The sequence below is a fragment of the Rhinopithecus roxellana genome, chromosome 19 (assembly GCF_007565055.1).
Source record: "Rhinopithecus roxellana isolate Shanxi Qingling chromosome 19, ASM756505v1, whole genome shotgun sequence".
Lineage (NCBI taxonomy): Eukaryota > Metazoa > Chordata > Mammalia > Primates > Cercopithecidae > Rhinopithecus > Rhinopithecus roxellana.
Window position 1 is genome coordinate 25,309,302 of NC_044567.1, and position 22,482 is coordinate 25,331,783.

General features: G+C 37.8%; 1 protein-coding gene across 6 annotated transcripts in view; it reads left to right on the plus strand.

Annotated features, from left to right (window-relative positions):
* The window catches only part of TRIM37 (tripartite motif containing 37), a 125,686-nt gene that overhangs the window by 21,915 nt on the left and 81,289 nt on the right, over positions 1 to 22,482 (plus strand). For 5 of the 6 annotated variants that reach the window (XR_004055020.1, XM_010376828.2, XM_030923389.1 and 2 more), the window contains 7 exons: positions 993 to 1,080; positions 4,145 to 4,267; positions 5,478 to 5,601; positions 9,615 to 9,682; positions 14,103 to 14,227; positions 20,502 to 20,552; positions 22,267 to 22,348. Coding sequence is in view for 5 of the 6 variants with exons in the window: in XM_010376828.2 (XP_010375130.1) it covers positions 993 to 1,080; positions 4,145 to 4,267; positions 5,478 to 5,601; positions 9,615 to 9,682; positions 14,103 to 14,227; positions 20,502 to 20,552; positions 22,267 to 22,348 (661 nt within the window). In the remaining variant the exon portion in view is untranslated. Of the gene's footprint in view, positions 1 to 992; positions 1,081 to 4,144; positions 4,268 to 5,477; positions 5,602 to 9,614; positions 9,700 to 14,102; positions 14,228 to 20,501; positions 20,553 to 22,266; positions 22,349 to 22,482 lie in introns of all 6 variants that reach the window. The other variant, XM_030923391.1, reaches the window with a different exon arrangement.

Here is a 22,482-nt window from a genome sequence, read left to right on the forward strand (position 1 = left end):
TCTCCCAAAGTGCTGGGATTACAGGCATGAGCCACCACCACACCTGGCCTGTAGTTTATTTGTGTATATGGTGTAAAGTAAGGGTCTGTGTTAGTCTGCTAGGTCTTCTATAACAATACTGCTGAGTAGCTTAAACAATAGAAATTTATTTTCTCACAGTTCTGATAGGTGTTAAGTCCCAGATTAAATGCTGGCAGTGTTGGTTTCTGGTGAGGCCTCCCTTTCTCCCTGACTTGTAGATGGCCACCACCTAGCTCTGTCCTCACATGATCTTTGCTATGTGCATGTGCACGCCTGGTGTCTCCTCCTCTTATGAAGGACACCAGTGCTGTTGGATTTGGGTCCTGCCCTTATGATCCTTACTTAACCTTAGTTACCTTCTTAAAGGCTCTGTCAGCAAATACATTCACACTGGGGGTTAAGGCTTTACCCTATGAATTTGAGGGGGAACATAGTCAGTCCATAACAGAGTCTAATTTTATTGTTTTTCATGTGAATATCCAGTTTAAAAGAAAGTTTAAAATTGAGTTGTTAATTTTCCGTGAGGGTCTAGTATTAAATCATGCAGTTAATCATGTGTCTTGATTATTGTTATCATTGACCACATGTAGGAAAAGTACTTGTGCATGCTCATGTAGGTGTAAATGCATAATCAATATTATTAAGCACATGCCCAAAATGTAGTAGTACAATAGAATTTATCATCTGTAGTGCTGCTTGGAAATGATGCAATATATATGCTGTCTTTAAGAAGCAAATCTGATTTTGCATGTGATTATAAAGTCCAGATCAATGAAAACAGTACTTTAAAAAAATTGTCCACATAAACTTCTTTAGCTTACTTTACAGAAGGCATGGAGTACATTTTATACTGTTTCTTGAGACATAATCATTTAAAATTGACCTGTTTGCTCAAGCTTAAGAATTTGTGGAGGTGATAATGTTCCAATTTTATTTAATTTATAACTTTATTTTCTTTTTATAATGTATAGATGTGAAAATCACCATGAAAAACTTAGTGTATTTTGCTGGACTTGTAAGAAGTGTATCTGCCATCAGTGTGCACTTTGGGGAGGAATGGTGAGCAGAACAAATTCAGTATTTTTTTTTAGTTAGAGACTAGAAGGCACTGAAATACTTATTCAGATAGAAAATAGTTTCATTATGCTCTCGTGCTCTATAGATGCTTTATTAAAGGTATTGTACTTTTATTCCAGAGAATCTTGTTTGTGCGGTTTAATGTAGGACATGGACCCCTTACATAAATATTTTAACCTCTAACACCTATGCAACATATCCTCTATTCATTTGCAAATCTTTTTGTTGTAGGATCCAGGTCACTTTTTTCATTAAAGGTCAGTTGATTGATGTACTGGCCAGGGTTTCCAATTTTAGTTCCTTTAAAACGGAGCAAGAACTTAGACACTTGTGAAACAACATGAATGCACATATCTAGATCTTTTTTTTTTTTTTTCTGAGGCGGAGTCTCGCTCTGTCACCCAGCCTGGAGTGCAGTGGCCAGATCTCAGCTCACTGCAAGCTCCGCCTCCCGGGTTCACGCCATTCTCCTGCCTCAGCCTCCTGAGTAGCTGGAACTACAGGCGCTCGCCACCTCGCCCGGCTAGTTTTTTGTATTTTTTTTTAGTAGAGACGGGGTTTCACCGGGTTAGCCAGGATGGTCTTGATCTCCTGACCTCGTGATCCACCCGTCTTGGCCTCCCAAAGTGCTGGGATTACAGGCTTGAGCCACTGCGCCCGGCCATATCTAGATCTTATAATTATTTTTTGTTTTTTAGATTCTTTTTTCCAATTGAATTCAAGAGCAGTTTTTAAAGACAGTCTGCCATTATTGAGCTTGAAGCATTGAAGTTAGTTTTCTTAGAAGCAGCTTTTTTATTTTAAAGTCATGTTCTGTTGTTTACTGAATACTTTTTTTTTTTTCCTTGAGAAAAAATTTTGCACTCATTGCCGAGGCTGGAGTGCAATGGCGGGATCTCGACTCACCACAACCTTTGCCTCCCAGGTTCAAGTGATTCTCCTGCCTCAGCCTCCCTAGTAGCTGGGATTACAGGCATGCGCCATCACCACGCCTGGCTAATTTTGTATTTTCAGTAGAGACAGGGTTTCTCCATGTTGGTCAGGCTGGTCTTGAACTCCCGACCTTAGGTGATCCACCTGCCTCAGCCTCCCAAAGTGCTGGGATTACAGGCGTGAGCCACTGTGCCTGGCCTCTGAATACGTAATTAAATGATCTCCTTACAATATTAAGTACAATTGGCATAAATAGGTTGAGAATAAATACAATAGATTCTTAGTGAGGAAAAATAAGTGATGGGGGAAATGGAAGTGGGTAGGTATCTAGAGTTGCCATGAGAATCGATCATTCTGTGGACATCAGTCAGTATGTTTTACCGAGAAAGTGACAGGCCAGATTGGTTGAGTAGAACTCAATTCAGAGAGCTTTCTGTGAGAATTTGAATATTAATGCGCTGACTAGAAAAAATTAAGAAGTTCTTACATTTAATACTTTAAATACATAGGTTTTGTAAGAGAATAAGTAGAGACTTTTTTTCTATACTTTAAGTGAACATGTAAAAATCTACATCTTTTTTGGAGACAATAATGGGATACTTTGGCTAAATAAGACAATTCTAGTAAGAACTTACAGGAGGCTTCTTATATTAAAAATTTAATAATTCTGGTTACCAATCAAAATTATTTTTAAGTAGTTAGCTATAAAAATTGTTCTTTGAGTTGAATGCAACTGAATTTGTGAGGTTACTACAGAACTACCCTTCTATCTCTGTAGCAATTCTGTGGGATGGAAAATGGGTTCATTGCTTTTGTTAATTTTGTATCCTGGGCTTTTTCTTCGAGTGTCTTTCTAATTCATTCAGCTGTGGTAAAGACTAGGGATTTGGTGATGAACATATCAAACAATTAATTACATATTTAATTGGTGTGATAAATTGGAGGAATAAATACAGAGAGCTGATGAGGATACATAACTATAGCAGCTGATCCTGTAAATCTGAGCTAAGCTGCAAAGGATGAGTAGGATTAAGACAAATAAGATGGGAGAGGGAAGATGGAGAATTATTATTATTTGCTTTGTTTTGTTTTTTCGAGACAGAGTCTCACTCTGTCACCCAGGCTGGAGTGCAGTGGCATGATCTCAGCTCACTCCAACCTCCGCCTCCTGAGTTCAAGTGGTTCTCCAGCCTCAGCCTCCTGAGTAGCTGGGATTACAGGCGTGTGCCACCATGCCCAGCTAATTTTTATATTTTTTAGTAGAGATGGGGTTTCACCATATTGGCCAGGCTGGTCTCGAACTCGTGACCTCAGGTGATCCACCTGCCTCAACCTCCCAAATTGCTAGTATTGCAGGCATGAGCCACCGTGCCTGGCATTATTACCATTATTTTTGGTTTTTGTTTTTAAAAAATTATTATAATTTTTTGGTACTCTCTCTGTCACCTGGGCTGGAGTACAGTGACCCGATCACAGCTCACTGTAAGCTCTGCCTCCCAGGTTCAAGCAATTCTCATGTCTCAGCCTCTTGAGTAGCTGCGATTACAGGTGTGTGCCACCATGCGTGGCTACTTTTTGTATTTCAGTAGAGACGTGTTTTCGCCATGTTGGCCAGGCCAGTATTGAATTCCTTGGTTCAAGCGATCTGCCCTCCTTGGCCTCCCAAAGTACCGGGATTATAGGCATGAGCCACTCCCCCCAGCTGAGAATTATTTTTTAATAAGAGGGAGTAATTTTTTGTAAAGTCCTGAAAAAAAGAAGTTTGAGGACATGGAAGAAAACTAGTGTTGCCTTAGAGAAGAGTGAGTGACTGATAAGGTTGTAGCAGTTGATTTGGGCTGTGGCTAAAGATTTTGGTTCTTTTTAATAAAAAGTTAATTTCTAGTTAAATGAGTATTTTGCTAAAGCCCTTTATTTACAATCTTGAAAGAGTTCCTGGTGGACTAAGTGATTTTAAGCAGGCACTGGCCTGCTTCAACAAAATTAATTAGCTAATAAGATAAAGTTCATTTGAAATATTTACCAGTTTATTAGTGTCCATAGAGTGTTACACAGCAATGTAAATGCAGATGAGATACGTGAAAGTATTCTAAAGCTACTCTAATTTAAATAGCATGGCGGACATACCTTTAAACCTTTGGCAGAAATTTATGAGCAACATGTCACTAAAGTGAATGAAGAGGTAGCCAAACTTCGTCGGCGTCTCATGGAACTGATCAGCTTAGTTCAAGAAGTGGTAAGACTACTACTAAAATATTATTATTTTGTTTTCAATCTGTAATGTATAATAATATATTTATATAATATAAGTTAGTCAGATATTGAAATCAAGATTTTCAAGATTAGCAAATTTGATAGGCTGTACCTATAGTCAAATCCCATAAGTTTCAGAGTAACTGAGAAATTTCCATACAAAACCCCTGGCTTGTAAGGAAGCATTTGGAGTCAGAGAATTACCACTTATGCAGAATTAGAAAATCGGTGAATTTAAAAAGTCCATTTGTTACAGAGTCAATAATTATTTTTTCTTTTTTTTGAGACAGAGTTTCACTCTTGTCCCCCAGGCTGGAGTGCAGTGGCAAGATCTCAGCTCACTGCAACCTCCACCTCCCGGGCTCAAGTGATTCTTCTGCCTCACCTTCCCCAGTGGCTGGGATTATAGATACCTGCCACCATGCTTGGCTAATTTTTGTATTTTTAGTAGAGACAGGGTTTCACCATATTGGCCAGGCTGGTTTCAAACTCCTGCCCTCATGATCCACCTGCCTTGGCCTCCCAAAGTGCTAGGATTACAGGCGTGAGCCACTGTGCCTGGCCCTAATAATTGACTTCTAAACAGAATCAATATTGACTTTTACAGTCATTCATTAAGTTATACACTCTTTGGATCTCCAGCTTTTGGGTGAGTTTCTTTTGCTAAGCAATGAACTATTTGTGATGTCCTGATTTAGAACTCCACAGAGTTAAAAGTGTAATATTTAACATTACTCTTTAGATATTGTATAGGTCAAACAGCTTTAGTGGGCTATGTATAATGTTATTTCTGTGAAAAAGTGTGATAAGCCCCAAAGAATGAAATACTAAGCATATTTTTAGAATACGTTTTGTTTCAAGTTGGCAGAATGACAGTCATAAATGAGATTTATGGACCGTTTCCTAACTTAAAATGAAGTTTGTGGACCATATGCTAAATTAAAAACAGATGCCTTCTTTGTTTTACCACTTTAGGAATCAAGAACCAAGTGATCATTTGTAACATTCTTTATGCAGAAAATTTGTGTTTTTGATTGCAAGTCTGCCATTTTGAAATATAAGCGAGTTGGGTCATTTCCATTTGACCTTCCTCTACCTTTTTCCTATTATCTATTCTTGGCAATATTATAATGTGGTGCTTCTATTTTTAAAATCTACCCAATTAAAATTATTCTTACCTGTTTATCTTCTAGGAAAGGAACGTAGAAGCTGTAAGAAATGCAAAAGATGAGCGTGTTCGGGAAATTAGGAATGCAGTGGAGATGATGATTGCACGGTTAGACACACAGCTGAAGAATAAACTTATAACACTGATGGGTAAGTGTTTTTGTATGCTGCTGGGGTACCTGGTGCTTTCAGCTTCTTTGAGATTTAGTCTTTGAAGAGTAAGGGTCGTGATCCTAGGAAGGAATCTTGAGATTTTAGGCAACTCCATGTTGTTAAAGTTTAGACAGATAAATGTTTGACTTGTATTTAGAAATGGTAGGAGATAAAAGTTTTCATAGCCATTTGGATGACAATCCAAGTGTTCATAGCCATTTGGATGAAAATCTTAATGGCCACTGGGCATTATTGTTAGGTAGCTTTTTCTCCAAATCTAACAGAATTCCTTCTACTAATGTTCCATATCCTTTCCATCCATTTTCATTGAGGATGAAGAAACTAACATTTGTAAATACCAGCGTCATCCCCTGACAGTTTTTTCTTAGAGATTTAAAGTCTCAGCTTTTGATTTCTAGTAGGGTTCATTTTACATATGTTTAATTATACTTATTGGTGATCTTTTGCTTTTCAAAGATTCTTTCATTCTTCTTTGATTGTGGAACCTGATATTAAACTTAAAATTTAAGTAAGAATTTGATCCAATGCTATAGTTTTGTTTGATTTGTTTTGGTGATCTTAGTCTTTCCAGTGTTTTGCTGACTAAAACCAGCTTTGCATTTTTTTTAGCATAGTCCAAAGTGAAATATATATACTTTAAATAAGGTGTGAACAAAGAATTTTTTTTTTGGCTGTCTTGATTCTCCCAAGATTTTAGCCATGTCTTTGTGTCATCCAAAATAATGATTTTATCCATTTTATTTTTAACTTTTAAAAAACGAGATGTAAATATCTTTGAGTTTGTATATTTGTATATCATTTCATAAATTGCTTTTCTATTATAATACTATACTATTTAATATCTGATTTTTAGTTTTTTTCCCACAGATCAAGCAATTAGACAAAACCTGTAGGTATTGATTATACCGGTCACAATGCCACTTAAAGATTTCATGTAAATGAAAATCATAATTGTGCTTAGGTCCTCAGTTGCAGTCATACATGTAGGTGATCTTAGTTTTTCAGAACTTTAGATAATATTTGAGATCCCTTTAAGTTCATTAAGCCATGTAGAGTGCTGGATGTTGATACATATTAGGACTTTAAAATTGAGGGGATCTTAACTGTTGATGTAATCTTCAGTAGCAGCCAAATACATATTTGCATATGGTGTTGTTTTTCTTGAGTGAATTTGTTCATTGCTTCATTCATTTAATTGAATCAACTAAAAGTTAAATAATACCACAGTACAGATCTCTTAAATTTATTAATTTTGCTACCTGTATAACTCCGTGAAATAACTTCCCTTTACAATAACTGAACTTGCCCTGCTTTTGTGGCTTGCAAATTATTTTTCATTATGAAAAATTATAATTTGTGATTTCCAAGATAGCTTTTATGATTAAATAGGATTCTTTCTAAGGATAAGAGGTGGGGAAAAGGATATTTTCAGGGTTAGTATATCTTCAGAATAGTCTCATAAGCCTCAGATTTTTAATTCATACTGTAATATCTGCCACTAATTTATTATTACTATTATTATTATTATTATTATTATTGTTATTGAGACAGAGTGTCGCTCTGTCATCCAGGCTGGAGTACAGTGGCACTATCTCAGCTCACTGCAACCTCCGCCTCCCAGGTTCAAGCAATTCTCCTGCCTCAGCCTCCTGAGTAGCTGGGACTACAGGGATGTGCCACCACCCCCGGCTAATTTTTTGTATTTTTAGTAGAGATGGGGATTTCACCATATTGGCCAGGCTGGTGTTGAACTCCTGACCTCAAGTGATCTACCTGCCTCCACCTCCCAAAGTGCTGGGATTACACGTGTGAGCCACCACACCTGGCCTCTGCCACTAATTTTTTTTTTTTTTTTTTTTTTTTTGAGATGGAGTCTCACTCTGTTGCCCAGGCTGGAATGCAGTGGCAAGAGCTCAGCTCACTGCAACGTCTGCTTCCCAGGTTCAAGTGATTCTTCTGCTTCAGCCTCCCAAGTAGCTGGAACTACAGACGTGTGCCACCACACCCTGCTAATTTTTGTAGTTTTAGTAGAAGCAAGGTTTTACCATATTGGCCAGGCTGGTCTTAAACTCCTGACTTTGTGATCCGCCTGCCTTGGCCTCCCAAAGTGCTAGGATTACAGGCGTGAGCCACCACGCCCGGCCTCTGCCGCTCATTTTTAAGTTTAATTATGTACTGTAATGTGGTCCATAGGCTAATGTTTTAGGATTGTGGGATGTGGAGAGAGTAGAATTTATGTCTGATAATATTAGATTCTAGCTAATACTTTATTTTAACTCTTTTTGCAATCTTGAAATTCTGAGTTTTATTTCAAAAATAAAAGTTCTAGGCTGAGGCAGGTGGATCTCTTGAGCCCAGGGGTTCAAGACCAGCCTGGGCAATGTGGCAAAACCCCATCTCTACCAAAAAAAAAAAAAAAAAAAAAAAAAAAAGAAGAAGAAAAATTAGCGAGGTGCAATAGCATGCTCCTGTAGTCCCAGCTACTCGGGAGGCTGAGGTGGGAGGATCACTTGAGCCTGAGAGGTGGAGGTTGCAGTGAGCCGAGATCGTGCCACTATAATCCAGCCTGGGTGACAGAATCAGACCCTGTCTCAAAAAAAAAATAAAAATAAATAAAGGCCGGGCTCCTTGGCTCATGCCTGTAATCCCAGCACTTTGGGAGGTCAAGGCAGGCAGATCATCTCAGGTTGGGAGTTCGAGATCAGCCTGACCAACATGGAGAAACCCCGTCTCTACTAAAAATACAAAATTAACCGGTCATGGTGGCGCATGCCTGTAATCCCAGCTACTCAGGAGGCTGAGGCAGGAGAATCACTTGAACCCGAGAGGCGGAGGTTGTGGCGAGCTGAGTTGGCGCCATTGCATTCCAGCCTGGGCAACAAGAGTGAAACCCCATCTCAAAAAATAAATAAATAAAATAAAAGTTCTACCTATTAAATGTTTTTTCTTATCAAATAACACAACAGATTGATAAAACTTTTGCTACCATCATGGATGTACTTCCAGTTTTTCAAATTTTGGGTTTATAAAGAAAATGGCCTGATTTGGCAAGCATACCTATCTTCTTTTTGTTTAAAAACATGTAAAGCATTTTTTCCTTTTCTGTAATGATAATTTCTGTAATGATAATTTTTTTGTTTGTAATTTGAGACAGGGTCTCACTCTGTTGCCCAGGCAGGACTGCAGTGGTGCGATCAAGGCTCTCTGCGTGACTACATGCAGCCTTGACCACCTGGACTCAAGCGATTTTCATGCCTCAGCCTCTTGAGTAACGGACTGCAGGCATGCACCGCCACTCCTGGCTAATTTTTAATTTTTTTGTAGGGACTGAGTCTTACCATGTTGCCTAGGCTGGTCTCAAATACCTAGGCTCAAGTTATCCTCTTTCTTTGGCCTCCCAAAGTGCTGGGATTACAGGCATGAGCCATCGACCCCCGGCAGTAATAATTTGTTTATCCTTTTTTGTCTCCAACTCTTTGAGACTATTCACCTCTCTGGGAATTTTTTTTTTTTTTTGTAAACAGGTCCTTGTAAACAGGACAGACTTTTTGCTGACATTTAACCTAAAAATCTGGCCCACTTTGTATTCTCTTTTAAGCCACAGTTAAATTTGGTGAAAAATTATTTCAGAATAACTGACTGAATGAAATTCATGTTATTGCTTTTTCCCAAGGGAATATGAAAATCTAGAAAAGTAAATTTTTTTTTGCTTAAAGTATATTGTCATTGCACATTTCATTTCTTAGATGAATTCAGTCTGAGTGATAATCTTCTCTAAACTAATTAGAATTGGTTCTGAAGTTCCATTTTCAAGGCTACTATAATATTCAACCTCTTAAAATTGAATGAGAATTTTTAGGGTAGCTGTAATGAGGAATTTTTGCTTACTTGAAGTGTATTTCTTGTTATTAAATACGTTCATTGGAAGTTAATTTCATTCTTAAACCAGTAATGAGCCCAAGTGTTGATGATTCACTATTTTTAATCAGGTCAGAAGACATCTCTAACCCAAGAAACAGAACTTTTGGAATCCTTACTTCAGGAGGTGGAGCACCAGGTGATGAAATATTAAATGTAATGAAATAGTCTTTATCCTTTTTTCTCTGTATACTATAAAAGTTTTGTTTTTTTTGACAGAGATTATCTGTTTGAGATCAAAAGATCTGTTGATCTTTGTGTTATAATGGAGATTTTTATGAAATAGGAATCAGCTGATTCTTCTCAAGTTTTTTCTTCATGTTTAGGAACCGCATTAGAACTACATTCTGCTTTGTAAGAACAGAATTGTTTCCATAGAAATCTGAATGTATAAGAGGTTAAAATCTCCCCACACTGTGGGGATATTATTGCCAGTTACTTTACATCTAGTGATTATTACGCTAAAGTTTAGCATTTTTATTTATTGAGGAAATATTAAGTCCTAAATAGATGGAGGCATCGTTGTAAATATTGGTGATACAGCAGTGAACAAAATGGCAAAATTCTGTCCTCGTAGAGTTTATATTTTAGATTAGGGTGGGTGAATATGAAGTATATGGTAAATGAGTACATAAAATATATAGTGTTGCGTAAGTATTTGATATATTCACTTGTCTGGAATTTGCTTTTTGTAATTTCTCTCTATGCCTTATACACAGCTGTCTCCTGAGATTTTTATCTTAATCATTCTGAGGACTCCCTTCACATCTTTCTTGTGTTGAATCCCATGTTTCCTGATTCCTATGGTATCTACTTTCTTGGTTTACTTGTTTTGTTTTAATATCCCACTTCCCTCAGTAGCTTTCCAGGAAGGGTAATCAGAACACATTTTTCTTGACTGCATTGTCTGGAAATATTTTTATTTTATTTTTGTACTTGATTGACAATGTGGCTGGTAGAATTCAGCATATAAACATTTACTAAATACTCTTTTTTTTCTTCATTATCCCCAATCTTTTTTCCTTTTCCTTTTTACACACACACATGTATATCTGTGGGGTATTGGCCCCAGGACCTTCATGGATACCAAAATCCTCAGATACTCAAGTCCCTTATATAAAATGGCATAGTATTCGCATGTAACCTGTACACATCTCCCATATGCAGACGTGTCAAATTACGACCTTTTGGTCAATGACAGACTGCATATGTGACAATGGTCCCATAAGATTAAAATGGAGCTGAAATATTTCTGTTGCCTAGTGGTGATGTCTAATGACATCATAGCTATTGTAATGTAGTAGCACAAAGCATTAATCACGTGTTTATGGTAATTCTGGTATAAACAAACATACTGCACTGCTAGTTGTATAAAAATATAACACATAATTATGTATAGTATGTAATACTTGATAAGTATAATAAACAACTATGCTACTGGTTTATGTATTTACTATACCGTACCATTCATTATTCTAGAATATATTCTAGCATTTATTCCTACTTTTTAGAAAAAGTTGTCTATATTCCAGAAGAAGACATTGTTAGCATTGTAGATCCATACATGCTAGTACCCCTGAAGACCTTTCAATGGGACAAGATGTGGAGGTGGAAGGTGGTGATACTGATGATCCTGACCATGTGTAGGCCTAGGCCATTGTCTTAGTTTTTAACAAAACAGTATTGAGATTGGGTGTATGCCTGTAGTCCCAGCTACTCAGGAAGCTGAGGTGGGAGGATTGCCCCAGCCCAGGAATTCAAGGCTGCAGTATGCTATGATTGTACCTGTGAAAAGCCACTGCACTCACCTGAGAAGTATAGCAAGACCCATCTGTTTAAAAAAGTAAACAAATAGGCCAGGCGTGGTGGCTCATGCCTGTAATTTCTGTACTTTCAGAGGCCAAGGTGGGCAGATCTCTTGAGTGAGTTCAAGACCAGCCTGGGCAACATGGTGAAACTCCGTCTCGACTAAAAATACAAAACTTAGCTGGGTGAGGTGGCACATGCCTGTAGTCCCAGCCACTTGGGAGGTTGAGGCATGAAAATTGCTTGAACCCGGGAGGCGGAGGCTTGCAGTGAGCCGAGATCGTGTCACTGCACTCCAGCCTGGGCGACAGAGTGAGAGCCTGTCTCAAAAAATAAATAAATAAATAAATAATAATAACTGAAAAATGTAGGCTACATGGTGATATAGCCTGTTAGTGTTTATGTAAAGTTTGAAAACATTCAAAACATTGTTTATGGATTTATGTACACACATAGTAATTGCAGAAACACGTATGGTGATAATAAACTAATTTTGAAGGGAGCATGTTGCTTTTGGAAGAAATGGTGTCAAGGAAGGATATACACAGTAAGCATTCAATTATTATAAGTTAAAATTTTTTGTATTATGTGTGTATGTATGTACATATACACAGTGATTTTAAGCATACCTTAAAAATCTTAAGCAAACAGTTCAAATAACTTTAGATCACTTTATGTAAATTGTTCAAAAAACCGTAATGTCTTGGGCAATGCCTGACACGTAATAATATGAATGACAAAATATGCAGCTGTTTGTTATTTTCTGCTGTTACCGTTACGTCATTGATTGATGCTGTAGCTCAAACATGATATCATTATTCTTGGTAACTATAAACTTTGATATATAGCATATGATATATGATACTTTTTTTTTTTCCTTGAGACAGAGTTTTGCCCTGTCGCCCAGGCTGGAGTGCAGTGGCGTGATCTCAGCTCACTGTAACCTCCGCCTCCTGGGTTCAAGCAATTCTTGTGCCTCAGCCTCCTGAGTAGCTGGGACTACAGGCACGCGCCACCACGCCCAGCTAATTGTTGTATTTTTAGTAGAGATGGAGTTTCACCGTGTTGACAAGGCCTTGAACTCGCCAGGTCATGAGGTCTTGAACTCCTGACCTCAAGTGATCCACTCGCCTCAGCCTCCCAAAGTCCTGGGATTACAGGTGGGAGCCACTGTGCCCAGCCATATGATACATTATTTTTGGTGAGCCATGAGCAACTGTTATTTAAAAGATATAAACTCAACTGTAGGTGGGTTTTATGAATATCATTCATATGGCATTTGATAGTATATTAGTTTGCTAGGCCTGTCATAACAAAATACCAGTGACTGTGACACTTAAACATAGAAATTTGTTTTCTCATTATTCTAGGAGCTGAAAGTATAAGATTCAGGTGTTGGCAGGTTTTGTTTCTTCTGAGGTCTCTCTCCTTGACCTGTAAACGACCGCCTTCTTACTGTGTCCTCATGTGGACTTTTCTGTGTGATTGCACAGCCCTAGAGTCTCTTCCTCTTAATAAGGACACCAGTCATGTTAGATTAAGGCCCTACCCCAGTGGCCTCATTTTAACATAATCACCTCTTTAAAGATTATCTCCAAATAGATTGAGGTACTGGAGGTTGAGCCTGCAGCATATAAATTATGGAGGAAAGGGCCACAAAATTCAGCACATGACAGATAGTTTACAAAGCTTTTTCACTATAGCTTCATAATCCTTATAACAAACTTAATGAAGTAAGCAGTGGTGGATATTACTATTTTATTTTCGTATGTAAACAGACTCAGAGTCATGTAATTAGTGACAGAACTAGGACTTAACTTCAGACTGGTTTTTTTGAAGAAAAAATTAGTAGTCTTGTCTTTTATCTACCATGATTATGTTACTGAAGTGAGATTTGTTACTTTTTCCCAAAGTAGTGTTTCCCAAATTAGTATCAGATGGTTTGTGTGTGTGCGTGTGTGTGTGTGTACACACGGGTGTATGTGTGTATGTTTTGTATTCTGTTACCTAGAATACAACCTGAGAAATGATTGCTTTTAAAAGCTTTCAACTTGGCCGGGCACGGTGGCTCACACCTGTAATCCCAGCAGTTTGGGAGGCTGAGGCGGGTGGATCATGAGGTCAGGAGTTCAAGACCAGCATGACCAACATGGAGAAACCCAGTCTCTACTAAAAAATACAAAAATTAACCGGGTGTGGTGGCACACACCTGTAATCCCAGCTATTCAATAGGCTGAGGCAGGAGAACCACTTGAACCCAGGAGGCGGAGGTTGCAGTGAGCCGAGATCGCGCCGCTGCACTCCAGCCTGGGCGACAGCAAGACACTGTCTCAAAAAAAAAAAAAAAAAAAAGAAAAGAAAAGAAAAGCTTTCAACTTACAGGTTTGTTCATTAATATATTCATAAGAACTTAACTGTACCAGCCTGAAAATACATTTGTACTTGCTTAGAACCTCACTTATCCTAAAATGTAAGGAGAGAAAAATGCATTAATATTAAGTATATTCAGTGACTTTACTAAAATGTAAGGAGAGAAAAATGCATTAATATTAAGTATACTTATTCAGTGACTTTACTGTTAGAATATTATAGAAATAAACCTAGATTCTTTGTAGATTCTTAATTCTCAAGCTCACTTTGAGTTATTTTTCTCATTTTTTTCAGTTTATAATCAGAATAATTTGTAATTAAGAATTTTGAGGTGGCAGTGAATAGTGATTTTGTTTGTTCAGATAATTTTTTTCCTCACACAGTTGCGGTCTTGTAGTAAGAGTGAGTTGATATCTAAGAGCTCAGAGATCCTTATGATGTTTCAGCAAGTTCATCGGAAGCCCATGGCATCTTTTGTTACCACTCCTGTTCCACCAGACTTTACCAGGTATGACACAGTTTTTAATTTCATTTTCATTTGAAATTTATGTGGAAATGCATATACTTGTTTCAAAAGAATGTTTTTTTTTTTAATGCCATGTCTCTGTCTCTCTTTTCTTTTATAGCTAGGGTCTCACTTGTTGCCCAGGCTGGTCTCAAACTCCTGGACTCAAGTAATCTTCCCACCTTGACCTCCCAAATTACCAGGGATCATAGACATGAGCCACCACACTTGGCCACTCCATAGCTTTTTAAGGTCTTGTTATGATGGAGTGGTCTGGTGAGCTCTGTTTTATGCATACAAATCTAGTTCTCCTGAAAAGTCTCACAGACTTACACTTTTGACTGTTAAGAGAAAATGATAATGAACTAGGAATCATTTTTTTCCCAAGAGCTCCATCTTCCATAGTATAGAAAAAATAGTTGATTACATTAGCTTCATCAGTGTACCTTTTGAATTAAACTATATCTTCTAACACAAAACTCAGAAACCGATGAAATGCCAAAAGAATTTGAAGGTGACGGCATGTTACCTCCAGATCCTAAAAGATAGAGAGAGGAAATAATTATGGCAAAAAGTATCCTAGTTTTCGTCTTGGGCTAAACCTTAGAATTTTTCTGAACAGCATATTCCTTCAAGCATGTTTGTAATTATTCTGTGATACTAGACTGGTGGTTTCTGACTAGCTGTTGGAATCACTTGGGATTTGGCTGAAAATTAATCAGTGCTGGGTCATACCATACTCCAGGCCATTTGAAAGAAAATCTTTGGGTGTGTATTAGTCTACTTGGGCTGCCATAACAAAATACCACATACTGGGTGCCTTAAACAACAGAAATGTGTTTTCTCACAGTTTGAGAGACAAGAATTCCAAGATCAGGGTGTCAGAAAATTCACTTTTTTGCTTCAGCTTGCAGACAGCTGCCTTCTTTCTGTGTCCTCACCTGACCTTTTCTCTGTTCTTGCTTGGAGAGAGATCAGTCTCTGGTATCTCTTTCTCTTTTTATGAGGCCACAAGCCTTATTGTATTAGACCCACTATTATCAACTCATTTAGCCTTAATTATCTTCCTACAGGCCCTGTCTATAGACACAGTCACATTGGGGGTTAAGGCTTTAATATGGGGATTTTGGGAGACAAAATTCAGCCTGTGACATTGGGTTCAGATGGACATTTTCAGTTTGTTCTTTTAAAATCTCCTTAGCTTATTCTAAGATGAGGGGTGAAGCCACTGCTTCAGATAAATGTTTTGGTGTGACAGACTTTATCTTATAGAGATGACTTATGGAATACTATCAAGTTTTCCTACCGTGGTGAGGGCTGTGGCACATTTAGAAAACAGCCTTTGTTATAAAAATGTTTATATGTTGAGCTGCCTTTTCTTTTTCTTCTGATATGTGATGCCCTCTGATGACCACAGAGCATTCATTGTACTATTTTATTTTTTATTTTTTTAATTTATTGTTTTATTTATACTCTGTCGCACTCTGTTGTCCAGGCTGGAATGCAGTGGCATGATCTCGGCTCACTGCAACCTCCACCTCCCGGATTCAAGCAGTTCTTACACCTCAGCCTCCTGGGTAGCTGGGAATATAGGCATGCACCACCATGCCCGGCTAAGTTTTGTATTTTTAGTAGAGACGGGGTTTTTCCATGTTGGCTAGGCTGGTCTCAAACTCCTGACCTCAAGTGATTTGCCTGCCTCAACCTCCCAAAGTGCTGGAGATTATAGGTGTGAGCCACCATGCCTGGCTGCATTCATTGTACTAGAGCATATCGTTTAAGCCAGGGCTTTTCAATCTTGGCATTGTTGACATTTTGAGCATAATAATTATTTGTGGGGTGAGGTGAGCTTTCCTGTGTTTCATAGGATGTTTAGCAGCATCCCAGTAGCACTCCCCACCCCACCACCTTGCAGTTATGACAAAAATGTTTCCAGACATTGCCAAATGTCCATGGGGACAAAATCACCCCGGTTGAGAATCACTGTTATAAGCCCTTCTTACTTGTTATAGATGCTACAGTCCTATAAACAGAAGGACAAAGTTTTTCTGACAGCTAGAACTCCGGTGGTTCTCATTGACCAGTAGATACTGTCTTCCTTTCTTTCTGATTAACAACCTCATAAAATATTCATATCTTTTTAAAGCACTGACTTTTTTGTTTAAATCTCTATTTCTGAATGAAAGCACTCAATATTATTAAAAGGACTAGGTTTTTGCTGTCATTAAGTAGACTTGGTTGAAGAATGTTCACCAAAATCCCTAGGATGCCTCACTGATAGTGTGGTCAGCTATTTCAGTTTTCAAGATATGTTTTCTGAACCATTTCATCACTTGTGGAATGAAACAGATTTTAACTTAAGGGTCATATATAAAAATTAGTGTTTTTCAGTTCAAAGTGTAGTGCACGGATGACCTAAGTCACAGCTATGTATGGCATTTGTCTGAAATGCAAATTCCCAGGCCAGCTTTCCCAGAATCTTTAGAGGTGATATTCAGAAATGTGTCTTGAGCACTCTAAGTAATAATAATGCACTAAAGTTTGGGAACCATTGATGGATGTAAATTCCCATTATACCACTTTCAGCAGCTCATCAGGCAGGCAACAATGCTCACTAGTCTGTTAATTAAACACTTTTAGGGCGTTCTCTCTTTCTCCAGTAATGCTCACTACCTTATTGGAAACTTTGGCTTTTAGTTCATTCTTATTAGAAACCCATTTTATTAGTTGCAACATACGGGAAAAGAGGGCCAAATAAGAAAGGCCAGCATTCGTGACATTAAGTTACACACCAAAGTTTAGATGTGCAAAGCAGTGGTGTTTCTGTTGCCTTTAGTTCCATCAGTTAATCATTGGTGATGGAGCCACAATGGAGAAGAAAAGGTCACTAAATCAGTGAAGTGTTATTTATTAAAGACCATGTGCCCAGTATTGTTGCAGGTGCTGCATGGGAGAAGAGGAACTAAAAATCTTACTGTGGGGCGGGCACAGTGGCTCACGCCTGTAACCACAGCACTTTGAGAGGCTGAGGCAGGCGGATCACCTGAGGTCAGGAGTTTGAGACCAGCCTGACCAACATGGAGAAACCCCGTCTCTACTAATACAAAATTAGCCAGATGTGGTGGCACATGCCTGTGATCCCAGCTACTCAGGAGGCAGAGGCAGAAAAGAAAAAAAAAAAAGAAAGGTAAAATAGTATAGCTCTCGGTTCATAGAGAGTTTTATGTTTCAGGGAGAAATAGTCAAGTTAGTAAGGAGAACCAGGTTTTATATAGCTCAGGAGTCTATTTCCTTAAGGAAAAAAATGGATACTTGTGGTTCTCCCTTTTTTCCCTTTGTTCATGAAGTTATGATGAGGTTACTGGTCTGAAGATTTGCAGATCAGTGACTTCCAGATTACTGGGCTAGAGATGGTTTGAGGCTAGTTTCCCATATTCTGTGAAGACAGAGATTCACTGACACCATCATGAGATGAATCCAGTCTTCATAAAGACCAGAGCAGTCTACACTTCTGAAAGAGGAGGAGAAAATTTTAAAACTATGAAAAGATAAAGCAGTGCCTCATCTGCCACAGAATGGTAACATCAGTATGACTGAAGATAACCTCTAAATGAATGAGCATAATATGGAGAGGTGGTGGTAGAATTAGATGGCCTAGCAGTAGCAATAGCTTTGTGTGTAAATATAAAGAATGCAAAATCGGTGAGCCGAGATCACGCCACTGCACTCCAGCCTGTGTGACAGAGCAGGACTCCGTCTCAAAAAAACAAACAAACAAACAAAAAACCAAAAGAAAATTAAAATAAAAAAAAAGAAGCAAAATAATTTCTTTTGCGAAAGAAATTTTTGAGCAAATATTTCCAACTCTATGAATCTGCCAGCAAGTATTTGTAAATATTCATTCAATGAATATATATGCCAGCTATATTTTAGGCATGTGTTAAGTGCTAGCAGTAAGCATAGTACAGAGCTCTTTGTATTTATAATTATGATTTAGAAAAACAGATTATTGGAACAGTAATAAAATTAATGTGGTAACTGGTGATAGGGGAAGTAAGTATCCTGTTTAATGCTGCCCCATACCACTAATTTGTCATTATACTATTTGTGTCCAAAAGGTTTTCCATAGAAAAATGTACATATGTGAAAGTATATCACAGTACCAGTTTTCTATGCTCTGAATGTGGTCATTTTCTCTTAGCAAGTGAGACTAGGGTAAACTGGACTGTACCCGCTTGGTTCATGAGTATTAGTAACCTGTACTTTTTAGCCTGGAAGCTTTCTACTTCACCATTCTGAGTTGAAAATGGCATCTCCTGTTGTTTATTTTGTGTTTTGCTAAAGTCTTTTGACCCTTAATGGCCAATAAAATATGATAATGATAGTCTGGACTTAGAGCAGAAATAACAGTAACAACAACACAGGAAATAAATCACACTGAACATGGCAGAAGAAATAGTATGCAGATTAGCAGGCAACTGGGGATTGATTAAAGTCTTTGCATGTTGTGGAGGATATTCTGTACTTAATAAGAGACCTGATTGAAAGTTGCACAAAATTACAAAAGCATGTCAAATTTGAAGACTATACTGGGAAAGCTCCCTTAGAGCTCTTACTATGTTTATGGTTCTAGAAAGGCTTCCTAGGCACTAATTGCATTGGCCCTGCTAAATGGGGTTTGTGTATATTAAGTGCTAGGAGATCATATAATGGGAAGACCTTAGAGCAAACCTCCAAGAGCATATGACTTCTAATCTGTTATCTGAAAAAATAGTCAGGGTTAACTAGGCAAAAGGATATGGAGATGAGGAATGTGAGTCTTCTAAGGAAGGATAACAACTGACTAGGGATATCATAGGGATTCTTGACATGGTCAATTTGGATAGTAGCTATACAGTTAATCACAGGGCAAAGTACATCTACTTACCGTTTAAAAGATGTGACCTATTTAGCTATACGTACTTACACTAAAATAAAGCATTATTTATCTATATTGTATTGCAAGCCACTAATTTCTTTAGACACTATCACAGTGTGGCAGTGCTGTAGGTGTATCTTTTATCTTGTTTTGATAGTAACCAAAATTATGATGAATTGAACTTTAGAAAATATACCTGAAGATGTGGTGAAATGGTTTGCAGTTTGTTGTTTTGGTAAATCTGTAATTTTATATATCAAATTCATAACACTGTATTAAAACTGTATGATAGTCTTTTTCATAGTGTTTTAATGAATTTTGAGGTGTTCTAATGACAGTGTACAAACCATCCACATAATTAAAGGTAGTTAGCAGCAAAGTGACGTTTAGTCCATACTGTGATTATAATGCAGTTCTCTTTGAAGAAGATTGGATGGGACTAAAGTTGCTTGAAGTAGTTTTGACTTGCCAAGAAAATATTAGTGTGCTAGTCCCTCACAGTTGCCCCTTAGGTAATGAGGTATTCATCCTATAAAAATGTATAGATTTGCTAGTAAATAGTTTCAAAGTATTTGAAGTCTGTTAATATTTCCCATAATTCATTCCAAAAAAGGAAGTTTGGGGATTAATTGTGATATCGCTGACTGTTGGTTCTTTTCATTTTTTAAAGCATGTTTATATCTGTTTCATAATTCAGATGCACACCCTAAGCGTCAATTTCTTTTTCCCATTTCCATGAGTACTTTTAAAGTGTATTTCTAGTACTCACTTTGATAATTAATTATATAATGTATTGCCTTTTTTAAGGGAAAAAAAACTTTTGTAAAATATTTATTTTTTGATTTATTGATTGAGACAGAGTTTGGCTCTGTTGCCCTCGCTGGAGTGTGGTGGTGCAATCTCGATTCACCGCAACCTCCGCCTCTAGGGTTCAAGCGATTCTCGTGCCTCAGCCTCCCGAGTAGCTGGGATTGCAGGGGCGCACTACCACATCTGGGTAATTTTTGTGTATTTTTAATAGAGATGGGGTTTCACCATGTTGGCCATGCTGGTCTTGAGCTCCCGACCTCAGGTAATCCACCTACCTTGGCCTCCCAGAGTGCTGGGATTATAGACGTGAGCCACCTCGCCCAGCCAAAAAACTTTTATAAAGTATTTGTATCTCTAATTTAATTGCATACTTGATGGTTTTATGAAGTCATTTGATTTAATGTTATGTTCAGTAAAGATTTAAAAATATTTCTTAGATTTTAGTTTAATAAAGTTTTTAAGATACTACTGAGGGACTTGGTTTTTTTAGGTAAATGGAATTTTAAACATACAAGCTAAATAATTATTTTTGTCTTTGCTTTCTTTTAGTGAATTAGTGCCATCTTATGATTCAGCTACTTTTGTTTTAGAGAATTTCAGGTAAGAGTTTTTGACAATTCTGGTTTTTTGTATGTGTATATAAGGAAGAGCCAGGAAGGTATTCTTTGGTAATACAGTAATCTAGTGAACTGTATCACTCACTTTAGAAGTCTTAGAAGAATAAGTTTCATATTAGAAACATAGAGATTATTTGTGCTATATTTTATTGTATCTTTAGACTGACTGCTTCTCTAGTTTGGGAAAAGGAACATTTTATTTTGAGACAGGGTTTTGCTCTGTCACCCAAACTAGAGTGCAGTAGCATGATCATTGCTCACTGCAGCCTCAACCTCCTGGGCTGCAGCAATCCTCACACCTCAGCCTCCCAAGTAACTGGGACTACAAACATCTGCCACCACACAGATAGGGTCTCACTGTTTCATAGGCTGGTCTCAAACTCCTGGGCTCCAGTGATTCTCCCAACTCAGCCTCCCAAAGTGCTGGAATTACAGACATTAGCTGTGGTGGCCAAAGTGATTGATTATACTGCCCAAAGTGAGGAACCATTTTAAATAAGAGAGATCACTTAGCTTTGGCTAAGGTGAGGGGCCGGACAGTTAGAGGTTGATGAGCCCGCACTTACCCATCCTCAGAAATAAAAGTAGTGAGAAGAAATCCATTGAGATCCATTTATCTCAGCTCAAAGTGAAGAATTGTGGATAGGGGCCATTATTGTAAGAAATTTGTCAGTTATGTGTTAATTTTGTTTGCTTTTACTACTTTTTCTCTAAGATCAGAAGTGAAGATCATAACATGCAAAGGTTCTTAGCAATTTGTCTTTGAGGGCAGCATGGAAATGGAAACAAGTAATACAAGGTCTTCAGGAGAGAAACTCCAAATAATAGGCAAAGGCCATCAAAATAAGGCCACACTGGGCGGGGCATGGTGGCTCATGCTTGTAATTGCAGCACTTTGGGAGGCTGAGGCAGGTGGATCATCTGAGGTCAGGAGTTCAAGACCAGCCTGGCCAACATGATGAAACCCCTTCTGTACTAAAAATACAAAAGTAAGTTGGGCGTGGTGGTAGGCGCCTATAATCCCAGCTACTTGGGAGGCTGAGGCAGGAGAATCGCTTGAAACCGGGAGGTGGAGGTTGCAGTGAGCCAAGATTGTGCCACTGTGCTTCAGCCTGGGCAACAAGAGCAAAACTCTGTCTCAAAAAAAAAAAAAAAAAAAAAAAAAAAAAAAAAAAAAAAAGCCACACAGAATTTATCCCTCTTCCTATTTAATTTGTCTTTTCTTATGGGATACTTTTGTGGCTAAAACGTAGTCTCTCTGAGGTTTTTCCTACATTTATTAAGGTTTAGTGTACTCTCGTTTTTCAATGTTAAAAGATGATTATACTGCAGAGAAGTAAGGAAGAAACATTCTGGGTTTTATTTTTAATGGTGAAAGACTGCTTGTTGAAGCATTAATTAAATTTGGGAGACTTAGTGATATATTCCTTTTCCCTTAAATGTCACAATTTTGAGGGTTTTTTTCCCCCTGAAACTTAAAAGATATTGCTGAATATTTCAGTATCTTTAAATTTTCTTTATTTCAGAATGTAAGCGTATCTAAACTTTTACAGTGGAATTTTGACCTGATCAGTCACCTTGTTATTTGTCTAAGATTTCCAATATGTAACAAAGAAACTGGTTGGTCTTTCTTTTTGCCTGTTGCCATTTCATGACAGTTTTGATCTTGGGATTTGGTTGGTTTTCTTTTTCGTTAGCACTTTGCGTCAGAGAGCAGATCCTGTTTACAGTCCACCTCTTCAAGTTTCAGGACTTTGCTGGAGGTTGAAAGTTTACCCAGTAAGTTTTTGATGTTTCTAATAAATTTTGAAACCAAAGTCTTTCTTTCAGAGTTCTGTAGTACACTAGTTTGATTACTGAGAACTGTTAACTCTTCTTATTTTTTGTTACATATGCTATCCCTGTTCCCTGTT